This window comes from Pan troglodytes, chromosome 23 (genome assembly GCF_028858775.2).
Source record: "Pan troglodytes isolate AG18354 chromosome 23, NHGRI_mPanTro3-v2.0_pri, whole genome shotgun sequence".
NCBI lineage: Eukaryota > Metazoa > Chordata > Mammalia > Primates > Hominidae > Pan > Pan troglodytes.
This window is the reverse complement of record NC_086016.1, coordinates 32751000-32765823: the sequence shown is the minus strand read 5'-3', so window position 1 is coordinate 32765823 and position 14824 is coordinate 32751000. Positions and strand designations below refer to the sequence as shown.

Sequence of the window (14824 nt, the reverse complement as noted above, 5' to 3'; positions counted from 1 at the left end):
TCCCACACTGCAGTTCCAGCCACCATGAAAGGGCAGGCCAGCAGAGGGTCCCAGCTCTGCCACTTACTAGCCACATGGGGGCCTTTGCATTAAAAAAGAAGAGTTTATAAAAGAAAGTAATAAATTGGGTCAAAAGTGTGACCCATTCATTGTCTCATTCACTTATGACCACTGGAGTGACAAGGGGACAAAAGGTCATTGTGGGATCTTGGCTCTCACTCACTGTTTATAACTGATAATCAGCATCTTTTTTTTCCTGCTAATACTGTGGCTTGTCAAGATGAATCCAGGACTAAGAGGAAACCTTTTCACTTTGTAAGGCAGGAGGGGATCTTGCTGCTTTGCCTATGTGTGACTGTGTATCTGTGTGTACCTACGTGTACACGTGTCACCACCAGCCAATTCACAAAGGGGTGCCCAGGCGAAATGACATTATTATTATTATTTGAGACAGGGTCTGGTTCTCTTGCCCAGGCTGGAGTGTAGTGGTACAATATCAGTTTACTGCCTTCTGAGCTCAAGCGATCCTCCCTTCTCAGCCTCCCAAGTAGCTGGGGCTACAGGCATGCACCATCACCCCTGAAAATTTTTGTATTTTTTGTAGAGATGGGGTTTCATCATCTGGTTCACCCAGGCTGGTCTCAAACTCCTAGACTCAAGCAATCTGCTCAGCTTGGCCTCCCAAAGTGCTGGGATTACAGGTGTGAGCCATTGCGCCTGGCTGAAATGACATTATTTGCATGAGGGCAATGATGGCATGGGGCCTTCGCCAAGTTAGTGGAGAGAGATGAGTAGTCGACACAGGTCCCCTCCCAGGCCTCTGTGAGCCTCTATGCATTTTCTGACACACACTTTCCAAAAAGCCACAGAGATGCTTACTCATAGGCTATGCTTAGAATAGGAAATTTTATTTCTCTCTCAATTTCATTCCGATGTTTTAGCTTTGTTCTCTAGGCAACAAACAGTCCCTCTGGCTCAAGCGTTTCTAGAAATGAACAGATAATCAGAATGCCTCCTGCTCGCAGGCTCGAAAGTTAACACTGTTATGGGCTACCTGTGGCTTGCACGTTAAAGGTCCCATCACAAGAAGGCGGTTGGGTTTTCCGGTGAACTTCACCTTTGGTAAATTTCACCCTCTGCAAGGCAGCCAGGCAGGAAGGTCCTAAACTTCCCACCCATCTCCTCACACCTATTGTACATCCCACCCAATCCTCCACCTCCCCTCCCTGCAGCCCAGGGAAAGGGCAGCGATTCGCTGTCAGAGGCGGTGACTGGCTTCTACCTGGGGACCCCAAAATGTCAGCCTGTTTGTCCTGCCTCATTGCCACCTCTCCTTCTATTGGAACATGCCCAAGTTTCTGCCACATGCAGACAACAGCTGACCCTTCTCTAAACCCTGTCTGCTTGCTATTGGCTTGGCCCTTTTGCTCTTTCACGGGCTGTGTGATACTGTCTCCCTCTCTCCACGCCTCAGTCTCCTTAAGTCGTGTGGCTCGGGTAGCAACAGCCCCCTCACATGTGAGGTGCTGAACACAGGGCCTGATGCCCTGTGTGATGTCCTTGATGCCGGCTCACCCCGGCAGCTGGCATGATCCCCACACCCTGCTCCTGCTGGCTGACACCCTGTGACCTGGCACGGCCTGTTTCCCATTCCCAGATCACCCTTTCCTCCTCCTTCAGTATGAAGAGCTGGGCATGGTGTGGGCACCTAGGGAGGCCCCAACAAATGTTTGCTGTCATGGTTACATTATTGTCATCATCATTGCATGTCTCTTCCCCTAGATAGCCTTCTCAGCGCTCCCCAGGAAGAAGCAACCGCTCCCCAACACCTGTGACCACTTTGACTCTAGAACTTCTTTTCTGCCATCATGATCTCTATATCTGAGTGCATCTCCCCCATCAGCCTGAGAGCTCAGAGGGGTTGAGTCCGCCTGCTCTGTGATGCGGGCGGGCGGGGGAGTCCAGCTGAGAGAGAGCAAGCTCAGCAGGCTGGCACTTCCCACCCTTTCTGTGGGTAGGAGGATGGCATAACCCCTCTCCTTGTGCAGGCTCCCTGGGCCTACAACTGGCCCAAGAAGGAGGGAAGTCACTGGCCCTGCCAACAGCTGCCTGGGCTCTCCTCTTTCTGGATACTTTTTATTTATTTATTTATTTTTTTTGAGACGGAGTCTCGCTCTGTCGCCCAGGCTGGAGTGTAGTAGCGCTATCTGGGCTCACTGCAAGCTCTGCCTCCCGGGTTCACGCCATTCTCCTGCCTCAGCCTCCCGACTAGCTGGGACTACAGGTGCCCACCACCACACCTGGCTAATTTTTTGTATTTTTTAGTAGAGACGGAGTTTCACTGTGTTAGCCAGGATGGTCTCAATCTCCTGACCTCATGATCCACCCACCTTGGCCTCCCAAAGTGCTGGGATTACAGGTGTGAGCCACCGTGCCTGGCCTTTTTTTTTTTTGAGATGTCGCCCAAGCTAGAGTGCAATGGTGTGATATCTCGGCTCACTGCAACCTCCGCCTCCCTGGTTCAAGAGATTCTCCTACCTCAGCCTCCTGAGTAGCTGGGATGACAGGCATGCAACAGCATGCCCAGCTAATTTTTTTTTGTATTTTTAGTAGAGACGGGGATTCACCATGCTGGCCAGGCTGGTCTCGAAGTCCTGACCTCAAGTGAGCTGCCTGCCTTGGCTTCCCAAAGTGCTGGGATTACAGGCGTGAGCCACCATGCCCAGCCTTCTTTCTGGATACTTGCCCTCTGCTCCCACAAACTCTGCTCTCAGGAATGGAGCTGGCATCAGCCACGTACACTCACGTCTGAATCTGGCCCTGGTGCCTCTCCTGGAGCCTCCTGCAGTAGAAACCTCCTTTTGTTCAAAACCTATCTCAGGCTGGGTGTGGTGGCTCATGCCCGTAATCCCAGCACTTTAGGCCGAGGTGGGTAAATCACTTGAGTCTAGGAGTTGGAGACCAGCCTGGGCAACATGATGAAACCCCATTTCTACAAAAAATACAAAAATTAGCTGGGCATGGAGGCGCGCCTATAGTCCTAGCTACTCGGGAGGCTGAGGTGGGAGGATTGCCCGAGCCTGGGAAATTGAGGCCGCAGTGAGCCACTGCACTCCAGCCTGGATGACAGAGCAAGACCCTCTCATAAACAAACAAACAAACAAACAAGCAAGCAAAAAAAGCCTATCTCAGGCCCTGGCTCAAGTCTGTTCCTCCCCATCTCTGCAGGGCTCCTATCTCTGTTAGTGGGGCCTCTAGCCCCCTAAACTCCCTCCTGAATCAGGCAGCCCAACCAGTCTATGAGATCAGCTCGCCTGTCAGAGCCATCAGTAAATCTGTCGGCATGTTGGCTCACACCTGTAATTCCAGCACTTTGGGAGGCCCGGAGGGAAGATCACTTGAGGCCAGGGGTTCGAGACCAGCCTGGGCAACATAGTGAGCCCATTTCTACAAAAAAAAAAAAAAAAAAAAAAAATTAAAAATTAGCCAGGACGGTGGCATGAGCCTGTAGTCCCAGCTACTCAGGAGGCTGAGGCACAAGAATTGCTTGAAACCAGGAGGCAGAGGTTGCAATGAGCCGAGATTGCACTGCTGCATTCCAGCCTGGGCGACAGAGAGAGATTGTCTCAAAAAAATAATAATAATAAAATAAAATTTAAAAATTATAATTTACAAATTATGTATCCTCTGCCAGGCCCCAGGGCTAGGTTCCAGGAACATAGAATTGCCCCAAATCTGTCTGGCAGGCAGCAGACAGGTAACCAGGTGGTGATCATACATGGCATTTGGAACCACGATAGGGGGAGCAGAGGTTGCCGCAGGAGCCCAGAGCAAGGACTCAACCTCCCAGGGGTCAGGAGTTAAGACTAGGGAGGGAGGGAAGGAGGGAGCTGGCAGGAGTCAAGATGCAGCCCGATGCCAGGCACATGCCACTCCATGCCCAAGTGCCTGAGGCCTGGCCGGCCATTGCCCCTCCTGCAGGCTGGGGCTGCCTGGGTCCCAGTGTGAGAAGCACTGACTGTTTCTCAGCAGGGGCAGCATGGGCCTTGAGGTTAGGACCTTCACAGCCCTGTGGCCTGCACAGGGGTGCCCACAGGTCAGGTTTCCCAGTGCAGACTCACGCCCAGAGCTCATGCCTGTGCTCAGCCTCTAGCTCTCATGTAACCTGAGGGCAAAAAATAGAACTGGGTTTTGACCCTGCCTTGGAGCCAGGGAGGATAGACATAGGGCCTCTGTGTCAGCTCTGAATACGCCAGGGCAGGGCTGAACTCTGACTTCAATCTTCCCTGGCTGTGGGCTGTCATCAATCCCAGCCCAGCACTCTTGGTGTGCCCACTTCCTTCTGCCAGGCCTGGGTCACAGGATCTCAGGGCGAAGGGAGAGCAAGAGGCCCCTTGGACTCCATCAACTCCAACTCTCCTCCATTGACAGATGAGGAAACTGAGGCCCAGATAAAATCCCGATATGCCCAAGGTTGCCCAGCAAATATGAGCAAAGGTATGGCTGGAACCCAGGCCTCCCCACCCTGAGTGGGCACCCTGGCCTCCCCTATGTCTCCTTGGGTTGAGGCAGAGAGAGGATAGAGGCTGCGACTCAGATGCCCCTCAGTAGGAAAGGCAGGAAGCCAGCCTTCGCCCTCAGGCAGAATGATCTAGTGGGTCTGGGCCTGGAGCCTCGGCCCTAAACTGCCCAGAGCCCTGCTGCCCTCTTTCATCAGAGCCAGCATCTGGAGTCACATAGACCATGCTTCACGTCATTAGGGACCCCGTGACCTCTGTGCAAATCATGAACTTCTTTCTTTCTTTGTCTTTTTTTTTTTTTTTTTTTGAGATGGAGTCTAGCTCTGTCCCCAGGCTGGAGTGCAGTGGCGTGATCTCGGCTCACTGCAACCTCTGCCTCCTGGGTTCAAGTGATTCTCCTGCCTCAGGTTCCCGAGTAGGGGGGATTACAGGCAGGCGCCACCATGCCCAGCTAATTTTTGTATTTTTAGTAGACAGGGTTTCACCATGTTGGCCAGGATGGTCTTGATCTCCTGACCTCGTGGTCCTCCCACCTCTGTTGCGGGAAGTCAGGGACCCCAAACGGAGGGACCGGCTGAAGCCATTGCAGAAGAACGTGGATTGTGAAGATTTCATGGACATTTATTAGTTCCCCAAATTAATACTTTTGTAATTTCTTACACCTGCCTTTACTGCAATCTCTGAACATAAATTGTGAAGATTTCATGGACACTTATCACTTCTCCAATCAATACCCTTGTGATTTCCTATGCCTATCTTTAATCTCTTAATCCCATCATCTTCGTAAGCTAAGGAGGCTGTATGTCGCCTCAGGACCCTGTGATGATTGCGTTAACTGCACAAATTGTAGAGCATGTGTGTTTGAACAATATGAAATCTGGGCACCTTGAAAGAACAGGATAACAGCAATGTTCAGGGAACAAGAGAGATAACCTTAAACTCTGACTGCCGTTGAGCCGGGTGGAACAGAGCCATATTTCTCTTCTTTCAAAAGCAAATGGGAGAAATGTTGCTGAATTCTTTTTCTCAGCAAGGGACATCCCTGAGAAAGAGAATGCGTCCCTGAGGGTAGGCCTCTAAAATGGCTGCTTCTGGGGGGCGACCATCTTTTATGGTCGAAGCTGTAGGGATGAAATAAGCCCCAGTCTCCGTAGCGCTCCCAGGCTTATTAGGACGAGGAAATTCCCACCTAATAAATTTTGGTCAGACCGGTTGTCTGCTCTCAAACCCTGTCTCTTGATAAGATGTTATCAATGACAATGCGTGCCCGAAACTTCATTAGCAATTTTAATTTCGCCCCGGTCCTATGGTCCTGTGATCTGGCCCTGCCTCCATTTGCCTTGTGATATTCTATTACCTTGTGAAGCACGTGGTCTCTGTGACCCACATCCTATTGGTACACTCCCTCCCCTTTTGAAAATCACTAATCAAAACTTGCTGGTTTTATGGCTCAGGGGGCATCACGGAACCTGCCGACATATGATGTCTTCCCCGGACACCCAGCTTTAAAATTTCTCTCTTTTGTACTCTGTCCCTTTATTTCTCAGACCAGCTGACACTTACGTAATACAGAAAAGAACCGACGTGAAATATCAGGGGTGAATTTCGCCCGATATCTGGCTGAATTTCCCCCAATACACCTCAGCCTCCCAAAGTGCTGGGATTACAGATGTGAGCCACCGCGCTGGGCTGAACTTCTTTCTTTTTTTTGAGACAGAGTCTCATTCTGTCGCCCAGGCTGGAGTGCAGTGGTGTGATCTCAGCTCACTGCAACCTCCTTCTCCTGGGTTCAAGGAATTCTTATGCCTCAGCCTCCCCAGTAGCTGGGATTACAGGTGCATGCCACCTGGCCCAGCTAATTTTGAGACAGAGTTTCACTCTTGTTACCCAGGCTGGAGTGCAATAGCGTGATCTCAGCTCACTGCAACCTCTGCCTCCCAGGTTCAAGCGATTCTCTCACCTCAGCCTCCTGAGTAGCTGGGATTACAGGCGCCCACCATCACGCTCAGCTAATTTTTGTATTTTCAGTAGAGACAGGGTTTCCCCATGTTGGCCAGGCTGGTCTCGAACTCCTGACCTCAGGTGATCCACTTGCCTCGGCCTCCCAAAGTGCTGGGATTACAGCTGTGAGCCACTGCGCCTGGCCCAATTTTTTTTTTTTTTTTTTTTTTTTTGAGATGGAGTCTCACTCTGTCGCTTTGGCTGGAGTGCAGTGGGGCGATCTCGGCTCACTGCAACCTCTGCCACCCGGGTTCAAGCTATTCTCCTGCCTCAGCCTCCCGAGTAGCTGGGATTACAGACACCTGCCATGGCGCCCGGTTAATTTTTTTGTATTTTTAGTAGAGATGGGGTTTCACCATCTTGGTTAGTCTGTTCTTGAACTCCTGACCTCGTGATCCACCCGCCTCAGCCTCCCAAAGTGCTGGAATTACAGGCATGAGACACCGCGCCCGGCCCCCATTTTTGTATTTTTAATAGATACAGGGTTTCACCATGTTGGCCAGGGTGGTCTGGAACTCCTGGCCTCAAGAGTCCTCCCACCTCAGCCTCCCAAAGTGCTGGGATTACAGGCATGAGACACCATGCCCGGCCTGTCAAATCATGAACTTCTCTGGGTCTTAGTCCCATCATCTGTAAAATGGGGATAAAGTTGGTGGTTGCCATGACAACTCAAGGTCAACACTCAGCACCAAGCCTGTCACACTGTAGCTCCCAGTAAACAACAGCCCTCCCCAGACTTAGACCTGACCCATGACCTTCCAAATCCCAGCTCAAGGCTTTACCCTCCTTTTCTCTCCCTGGCCCATGCTTTCTGGCTTTCCTTTGTGTCCAAAGCCTCAGGCCACATCTCTTGGAAGCATGGAGTCTGACTATCTGGGTTTAGATCTTGCCTCTGCTGCTCACTGGCCACGTGGCCCAGGGCAAACCTCTTCATCTATCAAATGGGAACAATACAGTGAGATAAAAGGCTAGTCAAACACAGATCACTGGCTATCACTAAATACTGGTTTGTAATTCCAGAACTTCAGGAAGCTGAGGTGGGAAGATCGCTGAGGCCAGGAGTTCAAGACCCACCTGGGCAACATAGCAAGACCCTGTGTCTATACAAAAAAAAAAAAAAATTAGCTGGCCAGGTGGGGTGGCTCACGCTTGAAATCCTAGCACCTTGGGAGGTCAGGAATTCAAGATCAGCCTGGCCAACATGGTAAAATGCCGTCTCTACTAAAAATACAAAAATTAGCTTAGCGTGGTGGTGCGCACCTGTAGTCCCACTTACTTGGGAGGCTGAGGCAGAAGAATCACTTGAACCCAGGATGCGGAGGCTGTAGTGAGCTGAGATCTCACCAATCCAGCCTGGGTGACAGAGCCAGACCCTGTCTAAATAAGTAAATAAACAAATAAACACGAGTTGGGCCTCCAGAGCCTGAGTTTGGGGCCTGGAACTCACTGAACTGTTGGCTCTCTCTGAGCCTCAGTTCTGCTTCCCCCACAGCCATGAACCTCAGTTTCCTCATTTGTAAAATGGGACAACAGCCATACCCCTCACAGGGCCATCCAGGCCATGCACCCACCCGGACCCCCACCTTCTCAATTGGCCACCCAGGCACTTACTTTGCTGAACCGACTTGAGTCCGCGGAGGCAGGTGGCTGCGAGCAGGAAGCCACAGCCAGTGGGGGGTGTCCGGAACTCTCCAGCCAGGCTGCAGGCGGCCCCCAGGCAGAGCGGGCCCATGGCGGCCAACTGAAGCGGGTGGTGGCGGCGGCCCAGCAGCAGTGCCGACAGGGCCAGGGTGAACAGAGGTGTGGTGGTAGTGACCAGTTGTGCCAGGTCCAGGGGCACAGCCCTTAGGCCCACGTTGCCACAGGCCATGGAAGTGCCGAAGGTGAGACTGAGCAGTAGGACTCGGCAGCGAGTGCCGCCTGGCATGGGGCGCCGTGCCCCCCGGTGGCATGCCAGGGCTGCCACCAGCATGTGCAGGGCCGACAGCAGCAGGGGCCGCCCAAAGCCGTGCACTGTGAAGATCCACTTGTTGAGGCTTGACATGCTGGCTCCCGCCAGCAGCCACACCAGTGCTGCCATGGCCACTCGGGCCCGGCCAGGCTGCCGGAGGGCCTGAGGGCTGCCAGGGGGCCACTCGGGGGGCCCAGCCGCCTGAGCACCACCAGCTGCTGCTGCTACTTCAGCTGAGGTCATCCTGCCATCATGGTGCTCCGGCGGGCAGCGGCACATCCGCACCAGTGAGGCTACGGCAGGAGGCGGGCTCCCCAGTGACGACCTCTGGGCCACCAGAGAGTTCCGCTTGGGGTCAGGCTAGATCCTGGTTCCTCCGACCCCGTGTCCCGTTTCAGACAGGTGAGAACACTGCTTACTTGTGCCAGGCCTGTGCCAGCGATGTCTAGAAGCTAAGCTGTGTTTCCAGCTCAGGGCAGAGCCAAGGTCGCGGCTGCTAGGATGCCAGGGTCTCCGATGCTCAAGCGTTGGCTCCAGGCACCTCTGCCCCGTGCCAGGTGGTCTCCACTTTCCTCCTCGCCTAGTGCCCACGTTATGCTTTTAGATGAAATCCTCGTTCCTTTTTTCTCTTCAGTCCCCAGGTCATTAGGGTGCGCGCAGATCCAGACCCTGGGAACTCCTGCGTGCTCTGGCCGTGACCAGGCCTGGCAGGGGGGCGATCTGGGCTCCGCGCCTGGCGGTGCCCGGCCCGGGGGGTCGCGGGCTAGCTGCCTCCCACAGCGCCCGGGCAGTAAGCTGACACCACGGCCCGTGCTCCGGCCGGTGCCTGGCGGCGAGCTAGGCGCGGATCCAGCAGGGCCTGCGCTCCAACTCCTGCTCTCTGAGGCTTTGGCTGCGGCTCTGGCTGCGGCTGTGACTCCGGCTGCGGCTCCTGCTGCGACTCACGCCCGGCTCCAGCTCAGGCCCGGCACGGCGGGCGCGGCGGTGCGCTCTTGGCTCCGCCTCCGCCTCTGCCTCCACCGCCGCCGCCCGCTCCCTACACGGAAAATTGGGCTGAGCACCCCCGCCAGGCCCCGCCCCAGGCCAGGCCCCGCCCCCGGACCGGGAGGGCGGTCTCGCCCCGCCCCAACGCCTCCCGCTCACAGCCCCTCCCCCATCGGCCTGGCATTTCCCCCATCAGCCCTCCTCCGCCCGCGGCCTGCGCATCTGCCCAGTAGACCCCCCCCCCGAGCTGTCGTGGTCAGCCTCTCTTCGCCGCCAGGGGGGACCAAGTCGCTCCCCACCCAGCGCCAAGGCGAGCCCTCCATGGAGATGAACGCGCGTTGCTGGAGACACTGGGGTATCCCGCACAGCCGCCCAGGCTATCTTCAAGAAGCAGGGTAGTGAGGAGGGGCCCACAGCCCCCATCCTGGGACCAGTCTTACGCCCACCTGATCTCTGGCCACAATTATCTCGTGGGACCTCAGCATCCAGCAGAGCTGGATTACGGGGTCCCTTAAGGCACCTCCATCGCCCCTCCGTAGCCCCAGCATCCTCCCCAGCCTCCCAGTCCAGGGCGGCGCCCCCTGGGGACCCTCAGAGGGAAGCTGAATCACCAGGCAGGGATACCCACAGCTGCGGAAGTAGGTACCGCCGGCCGGCATCCTTCCCCGGCCAGCAGCCTCTGTCCCGTCCCCTGAGCACTCGAAGCTGACTCATAGCAGAACTTCCTGGGGTCCACCCTGTGTCCCAGCCCCGGCAAGACAGAGCCCTGGGCTGGGAGGCAGAGCGGTTGCCACTGAGCCCTTGTTCCTGTCTGGGTCTCGGTTTTCCCACCAGAACGACAGACGCTCTCTGAGGTCAGGATTGGGTAAACGGCGCGCCCCAGGGCAGAAGAGGTCCATCCAGATTCCAGGTTAGGCCAGGCCCTGGCCCCTCTGAGCTCTGAAGTCCAGGAGCACGAGGACCAAGGCCCAGCCATGTGCCCAGTATCAGATGTGAGCCTCTTTCCTGTTGTCGGTCTTCCTACTAGGCTCCTGCCCAAGAGGACCCAGCTCACCCCTTGCCTGTTGTCTAACCAGCAAATCCTTGATAACAGCAACCTCTCTTGAGACACAAGATCTCAAAGGGGTACCGCTGAACCCAGCCCGCTGCGCCCTCTGGTGGCCAGGCGCGGAATATAGCCCTCAATCCCCATCCCAATCACGGGACGCGGGTTTAAAATACCCAGCCTCAAAGGAGGCCTGCTGAATCAGAGGCTCTCTGTCACGGGTGGGCCTGGGAATTTACATGGTCACATTTGCCTCTGTAAGTCCGACGCCTGCTGGAGCCTGCAGATCTCTGCTGAATAGCCTAAGCTACAGGGCAGGGGGTGCAGATAGGGAAATTTCCAGGCCAAGGACCAAAAAATGGTGGCATTTAGGGTTTCTCCAGAAAGGGTTGTGGAAAGGAAACTAAGCCAGCCAAAGTGGACGGCCCCTCTCCCGCACCCCCTTGCCATTTCCTGAGGAAGAGAAATCTGGGATCCCTAAGGGTTATAATTATCTTTGAGATTTTGTCAGGTTTTTTTGTTTGTTTTCCAAGACTGAGTTTCGCTCTTGTTGCCCAGGCTGGAGTGCAATGGCACGATCTCAGCTCACTGCAACCTCTGCCTCCCGGGTTCAGGTGATTCTCCTACCTCAGCCTCCCGAGTAGCTGGGATTACAGGCGTGCACCACCAAACCCGGCTAATTTTTGTATTTTTAGTAGAGACAGGGTTTCACCATGTTGGTCAGGTTGGTCTCAAACTCCTGACCTCAGGTGATCCACCCACCCTGGCCTCCCAAAGTGCTGGGATTACAAGCATAAACCACCACGCCCAGCCTGGATTTTGTCAGTTTTCTAGTAAGTTTCCTTTAGTAAAAAACAATAGGCTGGGTACAGTGGCTCATGCCTGTAGTCCCAGCACGTTGGGAGGCTGAGGCATGAGGATCACTTGAGCTCAGGAGTTGGAGACCAGCTTGGGCAACACGGCAAAGCCTCGTGTCTACAGAAAATACAAAAATGAGCTGGGAGGCTGGCCGAAGAGGCTCACGCTTGTAATCCCAGCACTTTAGGAGGCCGAGGCTGGCGGATCACTTAAGGTCAGGAGTTGGAGACAGCCTGGCCAACATGGTGAAACCGCGTCTCTACTAAAAATACAAAAATTAGCTGGGTGTGGCGGTGGGCTCCTGTAGTCCCAGCTACTCAGGTGGCTGAGGCAGGGGAATCGCTTGAACCCGGGAGGCAGAGCTTGCAGTGAGCCAAAATCACACCACTGCACTCCAGCCTGGAGGAAATCGCACCACTGCACTCCAGCCTGGACGAAAGAGCAAGACTGCATCTCAAAAACAAACAAACAAACATGAGCTTGACATGGTGGTGTCTGCCTGTAGTCCCAGCTACTCAGGGGATTGGGAGGGAGGATCCCTTGAGCCCAGGAGATGGAGGCTGCAGTGAGCTGAGATTGCACCACTGCACTCCAGCCTGGGTGACAAAGACCCTGCCTCAAAAAAAAAATTTTTTTTTTTTTTTTGAGATTAGAGTCTCACTCTGTCGCCCAGGCTGGAGTGCAGTGGCACGATCTCAGCTCACTACAAGCTCCGCCTCCCGGGTTCATGCTATCCTCCTGCCTCAGCCTCCTGAGTAGCTGGGACTACAGGCTCACACTACCACGTCCGGCTAATTTTTTGTATTTTTAGTAGAGACAGGGTTTCACCGTGTTAGCCAGGATGGTCTCGATCTCCTGACCTTGTGATCCACCCGCCTTGGCCTCCCAAAGTGCTGGCATTACAGGGGTGAGCCACCGCACCCGACCAAAACTTTTTTAAATTTAATTAAAAAATAATAAGAAAGAAAAAACCAACAACAGTAATAATTTTTTTTTTTTTGAGATGGAGTTTCGCTCTTGTCACCCAGGCTGGAGTGCAGTGGCACAATCTCAGCTCATTGCAACCTCTGCCCTCCCCCCTCACCCCAGGTTCAAGTGATTCTCCTGCCTCAGCCTCCCAAGTACCTGCCATCATGCCTGGCTAATTTTTGTATTTTTACTAGAGACGGGGTTTCACCATGTTGGCCAGGCTGGTCTCGAACTCCTGACCTCAGGTGATCCACCCACCTCGGCCTCCCAAAGTGCTGGGATTACAGGCATGAGCCACCTCGCTCAGCAACAATAATAATTTATATATATATATACATTTTATTTTATTTTATTTTTAAGATAGAGTCTCACTCTGTCACCCAAGCTGGAATGCAATGGCACAATCTTAACTCACTGCAACCTCCAACTCCCAGGTTCAATCAATTCTTCTGTCTCAGCTTCCAAAGTAGCTGGAACTACAGGTGCCCACCACCATTTACAGCTAATTTTTGTATTTTTAGTAGAGATGGAGTTTTGCCATGTTTGCCCGGCTAGTCTCAAAGTCCTGACCTCAAGTGATCCCCTGCCTCAGCCTCCCAAAGTGCTCAGATTACAGGCATGAACCACCACACTTGGCCCACAATAGTAATTATACAAAACAAAAACACCTTGTACCTTCTCAGAGCTGAGCTGATGGGAAGTGGTGGTGAAAATCTGTCTCCAAGACCACCATGAAGCGGCTCCCACCTGCCCTGCCTAATGACAGGTGGCTCTGAGGACTATGGATTAAGCAAGCGAGGCCTGGACAGGCCTTGGTGGAATGGAGAGGATGGCACACCTTGGGGTGAAGGGAGTCTGAGGGCAGAGCCCAAAGCAGGTGACCCAGCAGCACCATCCTCCATGGGAGCCCAGAGGGGCCAGGGCACATGGGAGGGGCTGTGGCTTCCTCAGGCCCAGTCTCAGGGGGCAGGGAGGTGGCATGGTACAACGGCAAGTGTTGGCACTGGGGTCCAAGGTCGGGGAATCTCAGCTCTGCCACCCACAGACACCACCTGTGGCCAGGGTGGAGGGCTTCATCCCACCCACTCCTTACTGTTCCTCCTGGAGGCAGGCGCTGTATTATCTCAGTTGCAGATGAGAGGGCTTGGTCAGCTGCAGAAAGCAAGGAGCCAGGGACACGCAGCTTGAGTGGTGGCAGGAGGTTTGGACCTGGTCTCCGTGTGGCTCTAGGGCCTCAGCCTTTTTTTTTTTTTTTTAAGATGGAGTCTCACACTGTCACCCAGGCTGGAGTGCAGTGGCACAATCTCGGCTCACTGCAATCTCTGACACCTGGGTTCAAGCAATTCTCCTGCCTCAGCCTCCTGAGTATCTGGGATTACAGGGGCCTGCCACCATGCCCAGCTAATTTTTGTAGTTTAGTAGAGACAGGGGCTCACCATCTTGGCCAGGCTAGTCTTGAACTCCTGACCTCGTGATTCACTTGCCTCGGCCTCGCAAAGCTTTTTTTTTTTTTTTTTTTTTTTTTTTTGAGACAGGGTCTTGCTCTTTCCCCCAGGCTGGAGTACAGTGCAGTGGTGTGATCATAGCTCATTGCAGCCTCCAATTCTTGAGCTCAATTGATCCTCTTGCCTCAGCCTCCCAAGTTGCTAGGATTACAGGCGGGAGCCACTACCCCTGGCTACTTTAAGCCTCAGCTTTTAACCTGCCTTGACCAACAGCCAGCAGGACTCTCAAGAGGATACTCCCACGTGGAAGAACGGGGGGCTAGGGCATTCAGCTCCATTCATGGAGAATGGCAGGGGGCTTCTTTGCATTCCCTTGGGGTCCACCCAAAAGCCCACAGTAGTCTGCCCTTGCCCACAAACTCCCCAAATCCCTCAAATCTGAATGTGCCCTCTGGAGGCCCAGGCTGCTGCTGTGGGAAGCAGGTGATGCAGAGAGGCTTTACGGGATGGAGGCAGAGAATCGATTTCTGGCAACCTTGCTGCAAGGCTGTGAGACGGGCCTCTCCTCTTGTCGCTGCATGTGCCAGCAGATCACTCCTGGGGCCTCAGTTTCCCCCTGCGTGATCTATGATGGGATCGCGTGCTATGTAAATCAAAGCACCATCCCACAGCTGTGTTAGGAAACAGGCTTAGTGAGCGGAAGGGGCTTGTCTGGAGCCATTAGAGATCTAAATGCAGGCCTGACATAGACCTGCCTCCCAGTCCCAGATGGAGGGCCTCTGGACTCTTACCCTGTTATCGGGCCATGCACCCAACACGACTGTCCCCTCACCCACACTGTTTTTCGGGATTCCTGCCAATTGTGCCAGACTAGACATCTGACCCAGTGTCCCAGAGACTCAGTGGTGTGGGACACAATCTGAGAAAGTAAGAGGGAGCTTGAACTGGAAGGAGGCCAAGTCTCTCCCAGGACCATGCCCAGAAGAAGCTGACTGATGGGAAAGAGGCAGAGAAGGCCTGAGGGCAGTGGAGGTGAGGGAGCTCTGAGCTC

The 14824-nt window shown here is 54.0% G+C and overlaps 2 protein-coding genes across 6 annotated transcripts in view; both read right to left on the bottom strand.

Annotated features, from left to right (window-relative positions):
- Positions 1-8215, bottom strand: part of OSBP2 (oxysterol binding protein 2) — a 295322-nt gene extending 287107 nt beyond the window's left edge. Inside the window, exon 1 of the mRNA XM_016938976.2 lies at positions 8133-8215. The gene's annotated coding sequence lies outside the window, so the exon portion shown is untranslated. The remainder of the gene's footprint in view (positions 1-8132) is intronic.
- SLC35E4 (solute carrier family 35 member E4) overlaps positions 1-10575 on the bottom strand; it is a 30897-nt gene extending 20322 nt beyond the window's left edge. For 2 of the 5 annotated variants that reach the window (XM_054675832.2, XM_016938980.4), the window contains exon 1: positions 8133-8885. In XM_054675832.2, coding sequence (XP_054531807.1) covers positions 8133-8751 — 619 coding nt within the window. In that variant the 5' untranslated portion in view covers positions 8752-8885. Of the gene's footprint in view, positions 1-8132; positions 9576-10084; positions 10266-10510 lie in introns of those variants that run through there. The other 3 variants (XM_063808139.1, XM_063808138.1, XM_016938978.4) reach the window with 3 other exon arrangements.
- Between the last annotated feature and the right edge of the window lie 4249 nt (positions 10576-14824).